Source organism: Anabrus simplex, chromosome 1 (genome assembly GCF_040414725.1).
Source record: "Anabrus simplex isolate iqAnaSimp1 chromosome 1, ASM4041472v1, whole genome shotgun sequence".
In the NCBI taxonomy this organism is placed as follows: Eukaryota; Metazoa; Arthropoda; class Insecta; order Orthoptera; family Tettigoniidae; genus Anabrus; species Anabrus simplex.
In genome coordinates, this window is record NC_090265.1 from 1,569,886,955 (window position 1) to 1,569,908,248 (window position 21,294).

At 39.1% G+C, this 21,294-nt stretch overlaps 1 protein-coding gene across 2 annotated transcripts in view; it reads left to right on the forward strand.

Annotated features, from left to right (window-relative positions):
* The window catches only part of LOC136858532 (proteasome adapter and scaffold protein ECM29), a 925,266-nt gene that overhangs the window by 153,784 nt on the left and 750,188 nt on the right, over window positions 1–21,294 (forward strand). For both annotated transcript variants that reach the window (XM_067138136.2, XM_067138135.2), the window contains exon 7: window positions 712–851. In XM_067138136.2, coding sequence (XP_066994237.2) covers window positions 712–851 — 140 coding nt within the window. The remainder of the gene's footprint in view (window positions 1–711; window positions 852–21,294) is intronic.

The window sequence follows — 21,294 nt, forward strand, 5'->3', positions numbered from 1 at the left end:
CATAAGAAATGAACTGACTCCAGGTGCAAATTGATATTTTGTGTTTTTATGAGATTTAAAAAGACTGTAGGATATTAATGTCTTATGGAAGAGTGATATTTATTCTTGGTATTCTCAAACTGACTTCAAGAAGATCACGATATAAATCTTTGATTTTGACAAATATTGATGACAAATTTGAGTTCTCCATTAAGATTGCAGGGTGATATATCTTTGGATATTATTAATAAATTTTATAAGAAAAGGTATAACTATCTATTATTCGCTCTGCGATACTATCCTTCTCTGTATCTGCTCCAAAAACACCGAACACTACCTGAGATCCTTCCCATGCTCAAAACCCACAATCATTTCCTGGTACAGTATGTATAAATGGAAATATGCAAGTAAATACAGTATGTATAACTACAGTACAAGCTTGCTTTTCCCCAGTGTGGAGGTGTTGCAAAGGTTTCCTAGTGCGATCCAAACAAGATAAAATTTTAATTTCAATTTAAGTTGTACTTTCTGATCTTTTTTGATAATCCATGTGAGTAGACTAGACTCAAAATACGTCAGTGTCTGTGTATGTAAACCTCATACTAGAGGTATGTAGGCTTGTTCTCAGTGTACTACATTGAATATACTGAAGACAGTAATATTCATAAGAGTCTCAACAATGTTTGTTGATTGTTTAATTCATTTTAATCTATATCATTTAATGAATTACAGGCAAAACTTGGTATTGTCAAGTTTATTTCATATGGAGTGATGATGGAACCTGATATTCTTGTGCATCTGGTGGTGGCTGCTGCAGATACTCGGTTTAATGTGGCTAATGCAGCAGATATGGAACTGAAAAAAATTGTGGGGTGAGTTGAATGATTTTCCTGTCATATTGTCTGCAATTAGAAATTGTTACAGTAATTTAAACTTGTTCCTAGTCCTTATACTCCTTAAGTTTTATTCTTATATCTTGATTATTGGGTATGTGTGTTCAGTCCTTTGTCCAAAGGCTGGTTGGATCCTCAACAGCTGCACCATTAGCTGTCATAGATGGCCTAGGCATCACTGAAGAGGCGTACCTGGGAGATGGGGAGTGAGGTAGTTTCCCGTTGCTTTCATCACTGTGCCAGATGTTATTACATATCAGTCTGCCAAGCCCACTGAATTGCATGCACCATCTGACCCTATGAGCAACATTTTCACACCATTCATGGCAGGGACTGGCTTGCATTACTAGCATTGCTCATACCTCAGTCACTTTCATATCGTCAAAGGCAAGGATATGACAGACAGATGAATGAAAATAACATAATTGCTTTAGCCCATACCAGAAGACATAGTGCACTGTAAACACAAGGTCTCTCCAGCAAAGGCATAAAGGCAATGTTAGTGTGTCGGTATTATTTGTGTCAAGGTTGGTACAGTGCTCCTGACGTGAATAGAAATCTGGAAGGGGTATTTTTTCGCCCGTTTTCTTTGCGAGTTTTCTCCTAAAAAGCAAGAAGCTTGTCGCATATATATTGCATCATTTGTGAGGCGTCAATTTCATTAGTAGCACAAATTTAGGTTGGCTGGTGTGAGTTCTCAGTATGGGTCGTTTGCAGCTAAAGGAAAGCTCCACATTATTGAAGGGACAGAGCAAATTGATAATTGCCTTGCAATTTAGATTTGGATAAGAGTTGTAGCATGTGATTGAAGGAAAAATAAAACTTGTCTTGAGCAGTCAAACAGTAACAGACAGGCATTTATCAAACAAAAGTGACATTTCTAGGGGGGGGGGGGGGGGGAAGGATGTACAAATATGTGTCTGAAAAGTGACGATATACATTCATGAGTGAAATTTGTCTGTTTTGTAGCAATAGCAAGAGAGTTAAAAATTATTGGTTTTAAGGCTAACCTTGGAACACATGGGCATGTTTTTAAATATAATAACTTAATTTTTCATAGGAAAATAAGCATTGCATAATATCTCCCAGGCAATTTATGAAGAAAATTTATGAATTTCCATAGATCTGTTATCGGTTTGCACCAGAGAAATTTGTTTTTACCATTGCAAATTGATGTAAACTATACCAGCTACAATATTTAAAGGAATGTCTGGCGCGGCTACAAGAAATTAACCCACCAGTCAGCAGCTTGGTCCACCCTCACCCCACTCTCCTGTGTTGCCTAGTACAGAGTAAGTGGCAGATATGCTCTGAGATCAAGAACTTATTTATCATTTACACCCATAAAATGTTACAGTTCTTAAAGGCAGGAAAGTCAAAGAGTCCATTTCCTTCTGAACATGACTGTCCAAGAACCAGATCTCGAAGCCAAGTGGTTGGCTAGTTATGATCCATTACAAATTTCACTTTCTGAAGGTTGCTTGTTTATGAAAACACATTACGTTATTTTCTGTCCCTTTCTCTTTCTGTCTTTCTTTCGTGTAATCAGTCTGGAAACAGCTGTCTCAAGGACATTTGCTTCTACTCTAGCAGAGCATTTTAGTCTTGGCTGCATAAACAGACAGCACGATGCAGGCTTCAGTGACTTAAATAATTCAGTCCCCTACCGAGTTCGATAGCCGCAGTCGCTTAAGTGTGGCCTGTATGGCTGTATCCAGTATTCGGAAGATAGTGGGTTCGAACCCCACTGTCGGCAGCCCTGAATATGGTTTTCCATGGTTTCACATTTTCACACCAGGCGAATGCTGGGGCTGTACCTTAATTAAGGCCACAGATGCTTCCTTCCCATTCCAAGCCCTTTCCTGCCCCATTGTCGCCGTAAGACCTATCTGTTTCGGTGCGATGTAAAGCAACTTGCAAAAAAAAAAAAAAAAAAATAATAATCAGTCCCCACCTCATTGCAATCAGTTTTGTTTTTTCTTTCATTGAGCGTGTGTGGCTTTTATGTCGTTGAAGAGTTCTTGTTTTTATAGGAAATACTACTGTTATTATTTATTTTTAGACTATCACTCGTTTACAAGTTTGATTGTCTTCCAAAGGTAAAGTTCAAATCACATGAGTTCTTTGATGACTGTATAATCCAATTCTGTCCACAGTGTTGGCATTCGTTGTCTTTGGTAGCCACTGGTCCTTGAGAGTTGATACTTCTGCTGTTTATATGCTCTTTCCTTGCATTGTGTTCGTCGGCCAGAAGTTTCCTCCACTGTAGTTCAAAGGATAGATGCCCTTGGTGGACGAGTTAACGCCGTTCTGGGTGAGTGGATGCCACAACCTCCCAATTTTCAGGGTCAGTTTGACGTTTCTTTAGATTCACATTCAGAATGTCCATATAGCTTTTTTTGTTGCCCACCCTGTTTTCTCTGTCTGACCTTCAACTGACAGTACATGATTTGTTTTGGGAGACATGACTCAGGCATGCTAATTACATGACCTATCCGTCGAAGCTGGTGTTTTATTATGAGAGCCTGAATGCTGGTTGTATTAGCTTGCTCCAAAACACTTGCATCTGTCTTGCCATTTTATTCCTAGGATTCTCCTAATGCAGCGTTGATGGTATTTTTCTAATAGAAGTTGCCGGGTAGCACGAGTCTCTGACTGTTCTCAGCTGGCGAGTTCACTACATTCACCCTTCTCCACAGTCCCACCTGTTGTGCGGCCGACTGGTGACTCATCCGCCTCCCCCTCTTGCCATCACAACACACTTGCCATTGATCTACATTCGCCTTCAATTTTAACTAGCCTTTGTGTGCCTCACCATCAGATTTTGTGCGTTTGTTTTGAAATGTAGAAGTTCATGCACAGTGGAAAAAAAAAGAGAAGTGTCGTCAGTACTCAGCCGAGTATTTAAAATACGGTTTTATCGCGCCACCGCAAAATGTGCACTTCCCGCATTGTCTTTTGTGCGATAAAATATTTACTAGTAATGAAGCCATGAAGTCTTCGCGAATGAAAGATCATTTATCAAGAGTACACAGTGATAAAGTGAGTACAGAACTTAGTTATTTTCAACACCCCAAAGCTAAAGCTGATAAACGGCTCATTGTGAGTGAATTATTTAAAAAACGAGCAACCGATCTTGACAAAGGTCTTCTTGCTTCTTACGGGGTGCCTTTATTGATTGTTAAATGTGGTAAACCTCACACGATTGGCAAAATTCTTGTTTTTATCGCCTACCAAAAAGAAAAAAGTTTGAAATCATGCTAAGCGAGGGCCCTAGTAATAAGTCATTTGGTTCCTTTGAGCAACAATACTGCTTCCAGGTGAATTGAGGAAATGACCACGGGCGTTGAATCCAATCTCGCCAATTTGTTGAATAAAAGTAAATTTGCATTGCAGATTGATGACTTAACTGTGTTTGATAACAAAGCAATTGTATTTAATTATCTTATCTGAGGTTTATCAGTGAACAAAAGGAAATTACCGAGGAAATGTTGCTTGCTAGAACTTTGATCGCTGATACGAAGGGATTGTCGATTTTTGAAGTGGTGCAAGATTATTTTGAGGAAAAGGAGATTCCCCTAACAAACGTGAGCGCTTGCACAACAGACGGTGCTCCTATCATGTCAGGTCGCCATGCTTGGTTTCTAGCCCACCTTAAGAAAGAAGTGTCAGATGTCATCATTATTCACTGTGATTTATCGTCAACAGTTATCTGCGAAAAAATTGATTTATGTCCTGCATGAAACCCTACAACTGGTTATTACTGGTGTCAACAATATCAAAGCTAATTCTCTCAGTGACCGTCTGTTCCGATAATTTTGCTATGAAAATGACGAGGAATTCGAACGCTTGCTTCTACGTACGTCCGTGAGGTGGCTTTCCAAAGGAAACTGTTTGCGCCGTTTCTTCGAATTATTTGACACTGTTACTGAATTTCTCAACATTTCTGATCCTGTTTTAAGTGAGAATTTGAAGCAACGCAAGTTGGAACTTGCATACTTTACATATATTTTTGAAAAAATGAATGAAGTCAATATAAGGCTTCAAAGAAACAAGATGAACCTTATCAAGGCCAAAGGAATTATTTCATCATTCATCGCCAAGTTTGATATCCACAAGGTAAATATTCGCCATAAAGAGCTGATTGAGTTTCCGACCCTTAGAAGGTGTTCAGTGTCGGGTAACGAGACTCCTGAACTCCCAGAAGAAAAAAAATCCTAATTTTTACTGATCACCTTGACCAGTTAAAAACTGACATGGAATCAAGATTTGAAGATTTGACCAAGTTACAAATTCCGGATAGGATTCTAGATCCATTCTCGTTTGAAGCTTTGGATAAGCTTGATAACTCTTTTCAGACAGTTTCTAGATCTGAAGTATGACTGTGAGGTGAAAATCATTTTCAAGCAGAGCGGTTACGAGTTAGTCTGGGTGAAGCTTATGTACACTTATCCACAACTGTGGGGGGGAAAACTGAACCACTTCTCATCTCATTCCCGTCAGCATTCTTAGTTGAAAAAGAATTTAGTTCCGTTGTACAGCTCCTCAAAAAACAAAGAAATAATTTGGATATTTGCCTCAAAGGTGACTTGTGCCTGAACTTGACGAACATAAAGCCAGATATTCAAGCTTTAACTGAAATCCACCAAACATAAGGCAGCCTTTGAAAAGGTAAAATAAAACAAACTTTAATTTACTTTTTCAAATTTAACTCTCAACTTTCTCAGTTTTTCCAGATTCTAATTTAAAAATGAAAACACGTTCCCCTGAATTTTTTTAATGTACGTCAATGATCTTAGTTAAGTATTTCACTTCTTTGTTCTTAAAAATCTGTAAAAAATTGTACATTTTAATTTTTTCTATTTTTTTTAAGAGTGACCGGATAAAACTGCTTTGGTTGTTTTTATATACGGTAGTAAAATATTTTAAAATTATAAAACTGCTTTATTATTTACTCTTTACATCAAATTATAATTAGGCATACAATGAAAATGAAAAGGGGGCGGTAGGTGTTAGTCAACCTCCAGAAAGGGTAGATGGGCTACAAAAGGTTGGAAACCACTGCTCTAAACCCATGGGTAAATAGTTGGTGTTGTCATTATTATTATTATTATTATTATTATTATTATTATTATTATTATTATTATGATAGTTATTGTTGTTGTTGTTATTATTATTATTATTATTATTATTATTATGTACATAGTTATGTACAGACTTCATTTGGTATAAATCATGGTCGTATCGTTTATTATTTGTGTGTTGTATGATCTGTCTTGAGTAACAAAACCTGTGAGGTTATGTCACGATACCTCTGCTGTATATATATTAATAAGACTTTATTTAATCTCAGAACATGTAATTAAGAGTATATAATTTATTATTACATGTAAATACAATGTATAAATCCAATGTAATGTCAATGCATGGTAAAATTCTAGAACAATATACCTTTGTCACTAGAGTTTTACAGAATGTTGTACTCGTTTGTACATAGGTTATTGGAGACTTGAGAAGATACGAGAAAGCATGTTGTTTGTTAAAAATGAAGCAATGTTTTCCAGTGTTTACTTAGTTAAATGTAACAAAGGCTTTTCAGTCTGTCAAACACACAGCAAATACAATGTAAATTAAAACACTATAAACATATCTGTAAAACACACACTAACATACTAAGAATGACATGTTTCGTTCTACAAGAACATCCTCAGATTCTATTAAATCACTAAAAAACAAGCTTATATATGTACAGTATTGTTTATGTAGCGTAAACTTGTCAATGATAGAGAGATTAGTGATAACATGAAACAGTAATGGCAAAAGTAAAATATATACAATTATTAATATAATGAAAAACTTACGTACTTATTTAGACTGCCGATGTTGAGTCCGTTGTCAACATATAAGCTTGTTTTTAAGTGATTTGATAGAATCTGAGGATGTTCTTGTAGAACGAAACATGTCATTCTTTGTATGTTAGTGTGTGTTTTACAGATATGTTTATAGTGTTTTAATTTAGATTGTATTTGCAGTGTGTTTGACAGACTGAAAAGCCTTTGTTACATTAAAGCATGTTGTGTCATACCTTTCTAGAAGCCTGGCCAGGCAAGGCATATAAAGGACTGTCTTGAGAGTTGAGTTTTTAGTGAGGAGTTGTTCGAAAGTGTGTGAACTCATGTTGTGATTTTGTTGTGTTGGTAATCCGTTGACATGCTAATGTAATAGTCAAGTGTTTATTCAAGATGACTGTTCATTAATGTGTGTGTATAATGTGTGTATAATTTGTAAATAAAACAGTGTACACAATTGACAGCATCTTGTGTGTGCGTCTTTGTGATTACGATTGTTTAGGGCATCTATTTTAGCCCTCTCCCCATTCAGGGTAAGCAGAGTGGATCTGAAACAGGCCTGCTTAGTCACGAATGCAGCATATGAATTGCTTTACAGCCCATTTGTGAGCAAAGCGAAGGTCACACATTCGCCGCCTATGTGCTGGCTTGTTGCTAGGAGCTCACAGATAACACAATCCTGCTCCATTCACAACTCCCCAATCGCCGCAGGGCTTGCAATGGTGCGTGAAGAGATGGTACAATCCTTCAGAAGACAACTGTGCGTGACATCTAGTATTGCGAGAATGTTGCACACCAACAGTCACACGATCCTTGACAATTGCAGAGCTTTTGCCCAGTGCCATAGCAACTACGACAGCTGTTGAAGCTATACTAGTTGCTCATGCGCCTAGTCCGCCACTGAGGTCTTCCATGCAGTTGACAATGATTGATTCATCCGCCTTTAGAGGTAGTTTCCCACCTCAAGGGCAATAGAGTGCCCTAAACCTCCATCTGCTCCTCCACCTTCCAAAGAAGCCGTTGTCATGATAGGGGGTGCTTCTTATCTCGGGAGTCACTCGGCAGTCACTTGGCCGCCAAAGCCGTGAGGAAGCAACATATCTGAATGTGTCCAAATTGGGCATGCTAAATATAAACTGAATATGTGTTGTCATTTAGGGTACGTGGGTATAAGACGGCATGTCACGGCATCTCCCTTTAGACAGAGTAATGTCAATTATTGCCTAACATATATGTAAAGGTACAAAACTATGTTCAGCTGATGATGACCAGATAAGGTTGAAACTGGTACTGTAAGATACAATTTTTTTTACAATAAACAGTATTGATAAGGTGGAAATCCTTTCTTATCTGTATATGTATAAACCTATGATATGGTGGAGGTATGTTGATGATGCATTTGTGGTTTGGACCTTGAGAAACTTCATCTATTTCTAAACCACCTAAATCAGCAACATCCTTCAATCAAATTCACCATGAAGATGGAGTCGGACGGATGCATTCCTTTCTTGGATGTTCTAGTAAGAAAGAAACCGGACAGCTCCTTAGGACATACCATCTATCGTAAGCCTACCCAAACAAATCGCTATCTTCATGCAGATTCTCACCACCATCCAGCACAAAAACAAGGCATTCTCACGACACTCGCCAAGAGGGCGAGATGAATTTGTGAGCCATCAAATATCGAGGTGGAGATGGACACGCTCAGAGTCGCTTTCAAGGGTAATGGTTATAGCAATTTGCAAATTCATAGAGCCCTGCATCCCAGAGAAATGACCAAGCAGAGCTCACAGAAGGAAGAAGTGAAGGGAACTGCCTACTTGCCTTACATTCACAACACCACAGATCGAATTGCCAAGGTCCTCCGCAAACACAATATAAAAACAGAGTTCGGCACCGCCACTAAAATTGCTCACAGTCTGAGTAAAACCAAGGACAAATTGTCCCCACTTCTACATCCTGGGGTATATGAAATTCCCTGTACTTGCGGTAAGGTATACTTCTGCCAAACATACCGGTCCATTGGTACCATATCAAGGAACATGAATGTAATATTCGTTTCAACCAACCAGACAAATCGGCAATAGCTCTATCATCGGGTCATGATGTCATGTTCAAAGATGCTCGAGCTTTTACCCACACTAGACACAACAGGCCCAGGATTAACAATTAAGTATTTATTTTCCACCTAGTCGATACAATGATTGCTTAAGGCAATTTTTAATGGTCAAAAGTGGTACATGTTTCGTATATTATCAACATCTTCAGCCACATAACACTGTTTAGATGAAAAATGTATAAAATTGACAAAGTAATGCTTTAGAGGAAGTGTCCTTAAAATTAAAATTAAGGACACTTCCTCTAAAGCATTACTTTGTCAATTTTATACATTTTTCATCTAAACAGTGTTATGTGGCTGAAGATGTTGATAATATACGAAACATGTACCACTTTTGACCATTAAAAATTGCCTTAAGCAATCATTGTATCGACTAGGTGGAAAATAAATACTTAATTGTGAATCTATTGAAGTGCGATACGGACCATGAAGCTGATTTTATGTAGGCCCAGGATTATACGGAAAGCTGTGGAAATACGTAGAAATCCTAACAATTTCAGTAGGGAAACCAGCTATCAATTAAGTAATACCTGGTTGCCAGCCATTAACCCCTTAACTGGGTACTAAATTCTCCACATGGGTAACCTGCCCTGAGTACTTTTTCCCCACTTCGTGATATTTAAATATTTCCTTCATAAATGTGTATGCAGTTAGTTTAAAATAGTACGATAGTAATTATTGTTCTTCAATAATGGATACTATCATTATGAAACTGTCGAAATACCCACACAATCAAGCCGATCTATTTTACGTTTGGAAACCATGCTTCGCGACATAAATGGCTGCGCAGGAACTTCATACAAGGCGCCAAAACAAATACAATTTACGAAGCTGTGACAGCTCTAAAAAACAATACATAGCGTGTGATCTCGTGGAAAACATCAACTAGTGCGATAGATTCCATGGCAACGCCATATGCCTACATCCTCAAGAAAAATATGCGATAAAGGTAGTCTGTTCAGCTAATAATTGGAATATATCATTACCTACGAACGCGCTGAAGTATTCTGCGATACTGTGCACGTCACTAAAATCTATATTTATCTTATTTACACCTGTAAAAGCAAACCTTGGTCTTGGGGCACCATTCGCAATGAAGTGACCCGCCTGAGTTATATTTTGAACGTGGAATAACTCACTTATAATTTTAATTTGGTTTAGATGACATAATCATGTACAGATTCACTCATTTACCATTTGGTCTTGCAAGCAGTCCCTTCTTCCTCTGCTTCACTGCGTGAACTGGCTACCATTTTCAGTGATAAATTCCCAACGGTCGCAGAACGTGGAACTGCTTGACAAAAGTACATTCATGGATGACTTCACCACCAGTTCCGAAGATGACAACAAGGCTATCACCTTGTACTATGAGATGACAGCACTGTTGCGGCAGATATGCCTACCGATGACAAACTGGGCTATGAACTTCATGTCAATCAAAGATATATGGAAGGCAAAAGGGCAGGATATCAAACGGGAATCTGCAGTTCTGGGCGTCACTAGGGACACCGAATCAGTTTCACTGCTCTTCAACCATTGCGACATCACTGACAGACTGAAAGACAAACCCATTACGAAGAGGCAGGTATTTCACACTATATCACACTATATCGGCATCCTCTCTCTAGTATCCATCATGGAAAAAATCCTTTTCCTGTACACATCGTGTAGAGGCATAAAATGGAACGACATTCTTCCTTCAGACTTCGCAGCAAGATGGCTGGATTTCAAGTCTTTCTCACTTGTCAGTCATAACGGCCCCTCGTTGGCTAGGAATGTCTAGTCACACGCGAGGCTTCTCAGGTTCATATTTTCTGCAACACATCCGAGAGAGCTTACGGAGCTGTGTTGTACATGAGAACACAACTCGATGACAGTATTACGGTTCATCTGGCATGCAGCAAAAGCAGTGTGTCGCCAGTAAAGAATGTGATGCTGCCAAGACTGGAGCTACTGGCCGCCATGATGGGTTCACACTTATGAAAGTATTTCTGCAAGTCAGTAGGATATGGCATCACGAATGAACAATCTAGAGCGACTCTGTTAGCACAGGGTTCGATATGCAGTGACCCCAATCGCTGGAAGATGTTTGTCTGCAACTGTGTCACGGAAATTCAATAATATCTGACTGAGCTCAATGGCAACATTGTCCCACTGATAGTAATCCAGCAGATCTTGTGTCACGCGGAATGTCACCACAAGAAATACAGTCTTCTGTGACGTGGTGGCAGGGACCTCCATGGCTCACTGAACACCTGGATACTTGGCCTCCGAACGTATTCCCAGAGGATTCACTTCCAGAGATCCGAAAGACGCACCACCAGGTGCTGACGATGAGCACCTGGGAACCTCCCATCAACGACTCAAAATACAGTTCTTAGGGGTGTTACACATTGATGGCATAGATTCTATGTTTCGTCCATAATGCAAGACACTCGAAGAAACTCACTTGCCGTCTGACCGCATGCAAATTGGAGTCTACAAGACTGCATTGGATCTGAATGTCCTAGCAAGAGAGCTTTTCTGCTGAGTAGAATGTCCTCAGTGAGAAAACAGAACTCCCAGGAAGATCCAAAATTGGATGCTTCAACCCCTTTCTACAGGATGGCCTCAAACGACTAGGATGCAGTATGAAGAATTGACTCAACGGGGAAAGCACCCTCTCTTGCTCGACGGTTCTCATCCATTTGTGGAACTTGTGAAAGAGCAGACCCATAAAGCCTACATCATTCGTGAGTTAGGATTGTGTTATCGGAGCTACGCAAGGAACTTTGGGTTCTCAAGGCAAGACGGTCAAGGACTTCATTCACAGATATTTACTATGCAAAATTGCCAGGAATGACCAAGGACGAGAAATAAAAGTTCCTTTGCCAGCTGCTTGTGTGCAACTCACACAGCCGTTTGCCCTCACAGGTGTCGATTTCGCCGGCCCACTTTACATCAAGGTGTGGAGCCGGCCACGGAAATCTTAGATTGTCCTCTTCACATGTACTACTACAAGAGCTCTGCACCTTGAAATAGCATCGGACATGAGCACAGACAAGTTTCTGATGGGTTTAGATGGCTCAGTGGTAGAAAAGGAGTACCACATACTATTTACTCTGACAACACAAAGACGTACCAGGCAGCTAATCAGTTACTGGCTGTTCTCACCCAACTGTTCACTAGTCCACTCACGAGCCAGCACTTTGCTCACCTTAAGGTCTCCTGGAAGTTCATTGTTGGGTGGTCGCACGTTAACGAAGAGACACTGGCAAACTTACTGGTAAGTGCAGTGAATTGTAAATTTGTTTTATGTAAATAAACTGGAGCCGCCCTCAACTCTCGACCTATTATTCAAGATGGCACTGAGACACTTTGTCACTGGGCCATTTTTTAAATGGTGAACAACTGACGTTGTCCACTGGTCCAGAGCCCAGTATTGTTTAAATGAAGAAATTTGCATATGGATTCAAACCTGTCTGGAGATATGACGGATCCAAAAAGGGGCATGGCAATGGTATAATTTTTCAAGAAATGTGACCTAAAAGTTGGTTTCTGCACAATTCCCATCAGCATCAAGAGGGCTAAGATAACATACATCTCATTTTCAGTTATTGGAATCCATTCCCTTACCCTAGATTGAAACAGAAATAACATTTCTTGGGACTTCATGTATTGCTCAGCATTGCGATTTGTTTTCACCATGCCGGGCTGAGTGGCTCGGATGGTGGAGGCGCTGGCCTTCTGACCCAACTTGGCAGGTTCGATCCTGGCTCAGTCCGGTGGTATTTGAAGGTGCTGAAATATGTCAGCCTTGTGTCAGTAGATTTACTGGCATGTAAAAGAACTCCTACGGGACTAAATTCCGGCACCTCGGCGTCTCCAAAAACCGAAAAAGTTGTTAGTGAGATGTAAAGCTAGTAGTTTTTGAGTCATTAGTCCATAGACTGGTTTGATGCAGGCCTTCATGCCACCCTGTCCTGTGCTAACCTTTTCATTTCTACGTAACTACTGCATCCTACATCCGCTCTAATCTGCTTGTCATATTCATACCTTGGTCTACCCCTACCGTTCTTACCACTACACTTCCTTCAAAAACCAACTGAACAAGTCCTAGGTGTCTTAAGATGTGTCCTATCATTCTATCTCTTCTCCTCGTCAAATTTAGCCAAATCGATCTCCTCTCGCCAATTTGATTCAGTACCTCTTCTTTTTTGATTCGATCTATGCATCTCACCTTCAGCATTCTCCTGTAACACCACATTTCAAAAGCTTCTATTATCTTTCTTTCTGAGCTAGTTATCGTCCATGTTTCACTTCCATACAATGCCACGCTCCATACGAAAGTCTTCAAAAACATCTTTCTAATTCCTATATCAATGTTTGAAGTGAGCAAATTTCTTTTCTTAAGATAGTTCTTTCTTGCTTGTACTAATCTGCATTTTATGTCCTCCTTACTTCTGCCATCGTTCGTTATTTTACTACCCAAGTAACAATATTCATCTACTTCCCTTAAGACTTCATTTCCTAATTTAATATTTTCTGCATTACCTGCCTTTGTTCGACTGCACTCCATTACTTTTGTTTTGGACTTGTTTATTTTCATCTTGTACTCCTTACCCAAGATTTCGTCCATACCATTCAGCACCTTCTCGAGATCTTCTGCAGTCTCAGATAAAATAACAATATCATCGGCAAATCTCTAGGTTTTGATTTCCTCTCCTTGGATTGTGATTCCCTTTCCAAATTCCTCTTTGATTTCCTTTACTGCCTGTTCTCTGTAAACATTGAGAAGGTGGGGGGGGACAAACTGCAGCCTTGCCTCAGTCCTTTCTGGATTGCTGCTTCTTTTTCAAAGCCCTCGATTCTTATCACTGCAGACTGATTTTTATACAGATTGTAGATAATTCTTCGTTCTCGGTATCTGATCCCAATCACCTTCAGAATCTTAAATAGCTTGATCCAATCAACATTATCGAATGCCTTTTCTAGATCTACAAATGCCATATACGTGGGCTTAAAGCCAATAACATTATTATTATGTTTCCGTCATGACCGAGCAAGTGGCCATGCGGTTTGTGTCGCATAGCTATCAACTTCCATTCAGGAGATTGTGGGTTCGAATCTCACTGTCGGCAGCCTTGAACATAGTTTTCAGCGATTTCCCATTTTCACACCAGGAAAATACTGGGGCTGTACCTTAATTAAGGACACATGGTTCAATTACATTTAGACCTAAGCCTTCAGGTTCAGACACATTACAAAATGTTTCTTTCCTACTCACGTAATTTTCCATGTCTTCCCATTAAAAATTACGGGCAGCACTACCACCTGCAACCTGCAGCATCAGCAACGTCTGTCCCTTCTATATCACTTTCACACTTATCACGGTCTAATTTGGCATAATCACTGTGATCAGAATCTCATACGATAAAAATTTCATGATGATCCATACTGCCAGTTGTTACACTTGATAGGGTTAAATGGGTCCACCTCTGCAATACAAGGCTAAGGACAGATATAACTATATTTTCATCATTTAATTATTTTTATTATCATAACATTTGCATATGGGACTAGTTTTGGCCAACTCGGGCCATTTTCAGCGATACAGATTTAAAAATTGGCTTAATCCACTAATGCCCACAGTATGATATACGCAAAACGTGCTTTCCAAATTGCATTATATCTCCGTCACTGTAACTGTTTTGGAATTTTTAAAGGCAACATTTAGCGGGTCAGGGACGCAAATAATGTTTCCTAGCTAATGGCATTGTTGTTTTCCTCCAGTTACGACGATAATTGGCAAGAAAGTGTGGGTAGCGCAGCAGGCTGACAAAAATGACGCACCGGTGAGTATTTATAATTATTGTGGAATTGAGCTATGAAAAATTAATCATATTTCGGTGTACTTGTTACGGAATAGTATGAGGATTTGACTTCGTATGATAGTTACTATCTTCACTGATCGAGATGGCATTCAAACACAAATATATTTTAAAGTATGAAATATCATACGCTGGGCATTCGCAAGCTGAAATTTTTCAATTTCAGATAAAATAAAATAACAGACGTGGAGGCAATTCTGAACATTCTAGACAGCTTAGAAAATGATGATTGTGATGATGACCCGTTTTCAGAAGCAGATGAAATAGAATTAGTGCTTACGGGAGCTGCTGATGGCAATGACAGTGATGAAGACGGTGGGCCTAGTGACGATGATGATAATGATGATTGTGCTACAGCTTGGGATGTAGGGAAGGGTGTACTTAGACAGGAAATGGAGGTCAGAGGTGTAGAGAAAACTCCATGTGGCTTAGAAGAGTGATTCGATATATGCACTTCTGAAAATTCAGAGAGAGTATTTATTGCAGCTGATGAGAATCAAATGCCATTACAGAAGGCTCCTACAACTACAGAATCCATTGATGTATCTTCCGAATGGAATAAATCCAGGAATCCACAAAAGAAAGTAAGAAAAGTAAGAAATTGGGTAAACAACGAGCTTACGAAGTCAGTCAAGTTTACAGAGACGGGCCAGAACCATCATGCGTTCAAGAGTGGAGTGTCAGTGAGTTCAGTCCAGTGCTTTGCTAAGTTCCATATGATGAAGTGATTACTAAATAGTGATGGAGAGAATAATGAAAACAAACAATACAATGTTTTCTGTGGTTACTGTTACTAATACGTTTCTGTTGTATTACAAAATCAAGAGTAGGCTTCAAAATTTGTTTCAGATCATGCTAACACATCATATGATAGATGGGAAGTAGGGACTTTCCCCACGAATATTCCTTGCTCCAGAGGGTTCTGAATTATTTAAATTCCATCTATGAGATCAGTATTTTGTTTTTAGTTTTAATTTATGTTGCAATAAATTATTTTTGTTCTTAGTAAATCATAAATATGTTTGGTGTAATATGTTGCCCCCTACTGCCCAGCGTATATCATACGCCAAAAAAAAAAAAAAAAAAAAAAAAAAAAAAAAAAAAAAAAAAAGGTACTTAAAATTGAAATATTCAGATTTTTTAAGTATCCTTGCTTCAAGGATTGGTTATAGATGTAATGTTGAAAAATGTACAAGAAAACTCAAAAATATTCTGGGCATTAATGGGTTAAAAGTTGAGAGAAGAGCAGTATTGCTTCATATCAGGAAGGTCCACAGTAGACCTTATATTTGCAGTAAGACAAACTGCAAGAGGATCATGAATGTTTTTAAAAAATATATATATTTTTTTACAATTTTGCTTTACGTCGCACCGACACAGGTCTTATGGCGACGATGGGATAGGAAAGGCCTAGGAGTGGGAAGAAAGCAGCTGTGGCCGTGATTAAGGTACAGCCCCAGCATTTGCCTGGTGTGAAAATGGGAAACCATGGAAAACTATTTACAGGGCTGAACCCATTATCTCTTGGGTGCTAGCTCACAGCTGCTCGCCCCTAACCATACAATCAACTCGCCCGGTAAAAAAAAAAAAGTCTTCTTGGACTTTGAGAAAGCATATGATCGTGTGTGCAGAAATAAGGTATACTAAGCCTTATAGAAAAAGGGTGTTTGAGAAGCAGACAATAGAAAGAGTGTGGGTTGATGTACCATGGAAGTGGTAATTGTGTGAAAGTAGGAGGGGAGAGAACGCACTGGTTTGAGCAAAAAAGTGGATTAAAACAAAGAAGTGCTCTGTCACCTTTGCTTTTCATTGTAATAATGGACAAGATAATTACAAAAGTGGCGAGGAAAATTGGGAACGAAAAGCTATGATGATAGCAGATGACTTGTTAGTCTGGAGAGAAAAGGACGAGGATATCCAGGAACAGTTAGATGCATGGGAAGATGAGGTGGAATAATATGGAATTAAATTTAATGCCAAAAAGAGCAAGATAGTGATTACAACTAGAAAGGAGGAGAGACCTACAAGAGGGGTAATGTTTGGAGGAGAACAGCTTACGAAGGTAGAAAGTTTCAAGTACCGGGGAAGTATCGTAGAGGAAAATGGAAAAAATGAAAAGGAAATAGTCAAGCATGGAAGACCAGCAGGAACGTTCCTGAGAAGTGTCGGAAGCCTGGTATCGAGCAAGGATGTCCCTCAGAGAAGCAAAAGAGTGATATACAGGATGTACTATCTACCTGTTCTGATGTATGCAGTAAAAACTTGGGAAATGAGGCAGAGAGCTGTGACTAGGATACAGGCAAGTGAAATGAAATTTCTGAGGAGCAGGATAGTTGTGACAAGAATGGATAAGGTGAGAAATGAAAAGGTTAGAGATATTAATAAAAGAGTCATTACAGAACAGGATAGAGGTATTCAGTCTTTGATGGCATGGACACATGAAGAGAGTGACAGAGGAAAGGATACCCAGGAGGATGCATGAAATGGAGATAACAAGAAAACGACTAAGAGGAAGACAGGAGGATAAAGGGAGTGGAAGAGTGTGTACAGAGAAGAGGAAAGGACTGGGCAAGAGTGAAGAGGAAGTGGTGGAAAGACAAGATGAGATTGAGATGCTTATGTTCCAAGCAGACCTGGACAATGCATATGATGATGAATAGATGAATAGATCTAAATTATAAATATTTTGGCTATAGTTACCTTTGCAAATTCAAAATATTATGAAAATTATTGACAAATGATTTTTTATGCAGCAAAAATTCTGTAAGTAGAGGTTGTAAATTAATTAAATCCATTAATACTGTATTATATAAACAAGAACAATAGTATATTATGCAACAAGCCTGTACACTCACTCACTCACTGCATAGGCTTTCGAGGGATGTGAAGTTCCTGTGCCGATCTCGCAATCCTCTTCCATCCTTTTTGATCTTGAGCCTGCTCTTTCCGTTTATTAGTTTGGAGGGTCTGGCAGACCTTGTTGATATCATTCTTCCAGGTGCTTCGGGGTCTTCCTGTCGCTTTGGTTGTTTTATACACATGCTAGTGTCTTAATTATTGCCATTATAGGTGAGTTGCGTACGACTGTTTATGCTCGATGATAATTATAACTCTATTTTTTAAATAATCAACATTTCTTAGATTTAAATTTGTCAAGTTGTCGCTTGAGTTTACTGAACGGGCACAGAGCGCATGTGCTGGTTTATTGATTTTCTGTGCCTGGATCAGAGATCTTCACAATGTCATATGTTATCAAAGCTTTGATAGACGGTTATCATAACCTAGCTTTATTTCAAATAAAAATTGTTTATTCAACAGTTGGTAAAGTGAATGTGCGGGAATGTGCTGTGTGGTTGTGGAATATTGGAAGTAGAAGGTGCATTGATGTTAATATGTGTGTCCGACATGTTTGATTTTGCTATCCTTACCTAATTGGTCAAAAAGTTCTATCGTAATGAAAATCTGAACTCTGATTGGTGGAGAACCTGTATCATAATGAAACTTGAACTATGAGCCTCATTAAAATTTTTTGGCATATAATACTTACATTTCGGTATTGTTGATTATAAACTATTAAACACGCACGGGTGGCATCAATTTTGATAATCATACAGAAATATTCCCATGTTATCAAGCTGCTATGAGATTTTAAACAATGTATCAAAACTGTAAACGTCTTTTATGATGATTTTAGTGTAAAAAAAATTTTGTTTCCTCCATTTTTCAACAAATGGCAGATCTCTTTGTGAAGACCGCTGTGACTACCTTTCCTCTTAACTCGTTGAGTAGTAAATAATGTTACTCCAAAAATGTTTGACTTTTAAAAAATTTGATTATATCTAATTCATGTTTGAAAGTTGTAGCATTTTTATTTGCTAATGGTTGTGGTTATTGCTTTAAGAGAAAGTTCAACTGTGCAGCGTTCGCTTTAGTAGTGAAACTGTTAGTGCTACTAGCCACCGTCATCAGAGGAGTTTTATCCAGCTTCATGGCTAAATGTTTAGCATGCTGTCCTTTGATACAAGTAGTCCTGTGTTCAGTTCCCATTTGGGCAGGAATTTTAACCTTCATTGGTTAATTCTTCTAGGTTCATCTTCAGCATTAGAATTTATCATAGGTAGGGACCCATCCTCACAGATATGCAGATCACCTACACAGCGTAACCTCGAAAAGACCTGCACCATGCCTCTCCGGAGGCCATGCGCTATTATTATGAATAGGCAACCAGCCTCTATTAACACTAATCAGAAGGAATATAGAAGATGCCCGACCTTCGAAGAATGACCCATTGGCAAAAGAAAGGGAAGTTCGATGAAGGGGTTGAAAATTAAAGATTCCATAGGCTTTGCAAACCTAATAACGTCGGAGTCAGAAGAGAACAAGTATTAACCTAGGGAGGTTGGATGGCGAAGATGAAAGTGAGAAGACTGACCTAAGTGAGTGGAAGTAATGCCAGACTCAGCTACAGGAACCATTGTTGCCAACCCACACTCCCATATTGAGCCCCCTAGGTCCTCCTTTTAGTCACCTCATACGACAGGTGGAGGAAACATTGGGTAGTCCACAGGGTATTTTATTGCTTCTATAGCTTTTTTCTTTGGAGCCACCCCTCCCGCCATCGAAAAATCCTACCCCCGCCCTTCCCAAAAATGATCGTGGGTATGGCCTTGAGTACAGTGATGACAATGTAAGGAAGAAGACTCTAGATATCAAGCAAATTGAAAAACACCACCTTTTGCGATTCAAAAATATGAAAACCTTTTGGGATATACAGCTAAACAAATCTATACCCCTTACAGTAGCATTAATATAGTTTTCATTACCTGCTTAAATTGCTACAGTTAATTTCCTTCAATAAGTTTATCCAAGGTTATTTTACCTGAATATAGCAAATTAAAACATCGTTAAGGAGTACTTCTTACTTAGTGGCACATTAAAGAGCTCCTGCAGGACAAAATTCCCACACATTGGCTTTCTCCAAAAATTATAAAATGTGTAGTTGTTGCTGTAAGTATTCTGGTATTGGATTTTCAATAATTCCCTGTTTAAACTTTTCATGTAGTAGTACTATACGACCAGGAACGGGTTTTATTGCAAATTGAACACAGATCTTTGATTTTCCTGTGTGTTCTTATAGCTTTAATTTTTTTGTATTCAGCCTTTGTACTGTTGCCAGAGTATATTGGAATTACAGTGGACGCCACTTATGATCACTTTGGGGCGCAGATAATTTGATAACATTAACCGATTGATAACAGCAGCCAAAAAATAAAAATTTATAGGTAGCCTACTGTATTTATTCATAACCTACATGCACTACAATGAAACAGATACCGGTACATAGCACTGCAATACAGTTAACTGTTTTCAGCTATCTAGCGCCGGTCGCATTTCAGCATTCGTTGGTGTCCGGGAAGTTTCCTTAACATCCTCATCATCAGCATCCCTATCGTCTGCTCTGCGTTCTTTGCCTCTCATATCTAATTCTGCGGTAGTAACTGCCTCATGTGTTGTCTTCTGTGTGTTTCGCATCAGTAATGATGCCCTCATCAACGATCATCCATTCCTGAAATTCATCTTCCGTTAAGCCTGTTGGACTAAGTTCAACATTCTCTCTCTTTTTTTTTTTTTTTTTTTGCTAGTTGCTTTACATTGCACCGACACAGATAGGTCTTATGGTGACGATAGGTTAGGTAAGGCCTAGAAGTTGGAAGGAAGCGGCGGACTTGGCCTTAATTAAGGTACAACCCCAAACATTTGCCTGGTGTGAAAATGGGAAACAATGGAAAACCATCTTCATGGCTGCCAACAGTGGGATTCGAACCCACTATCTCCCGGATGCAAGCTCACAGCCGCGTGCCCCTGACCGCACGGATCATTCTCCTCTAACTCTCTTAAAAATCCCCCATGCCGGAAACAGTTCCTTATTGTATGTGCTGAGACATAATCCCATGACATGGCTATGTGAGTCCTCTACATTTTCTAAGATTCTTTTGCGCTATTTCATGGCCATAATATGCTTTCATTGTTGAATGATTCCTTGATCACATGGTTGAATTACAGTAATAAAGTTGTATTCGCCAGTAAGAAAAGCACATTAATGTTCTTGAGCTCTCAATTCACAATGTGTTCTGCACAGTTGTCAACCAGCCTGTTATCCCACTTCACTAGCCATCCATTGAAAATTAGGGCAGTCATCCATGAATTAGATTTGGAATGATAGTCCAGTGGAAATGTATTGATGCCTTTAAAGCAACGTGGGTTCTTACTTTTCCCAATCACTAACAGTCTTTTCTTTTCACCAGACATACTCGCACAACATAAAACTGTTACTTGTTCCTTGGAGGTTATACAGCCTTTAGCATTTGATTTTGGAACAAGTAAGTGTGTTCAGGCAAGGCACGATAATACAGTGCAGTCTCATCAGCATTGTACACACATTCGGGAGGGAATTCAGAAGCAATTTTAGGCCACTTCTGTTCTATCCACCTCTTAGCAATGACAGAATCAGCGTCCTTCTGCTCACCATGAGTTCATTTGTACACTATATTTTCTCGTTTCTTCCAACAGTGAAACCAACCTTC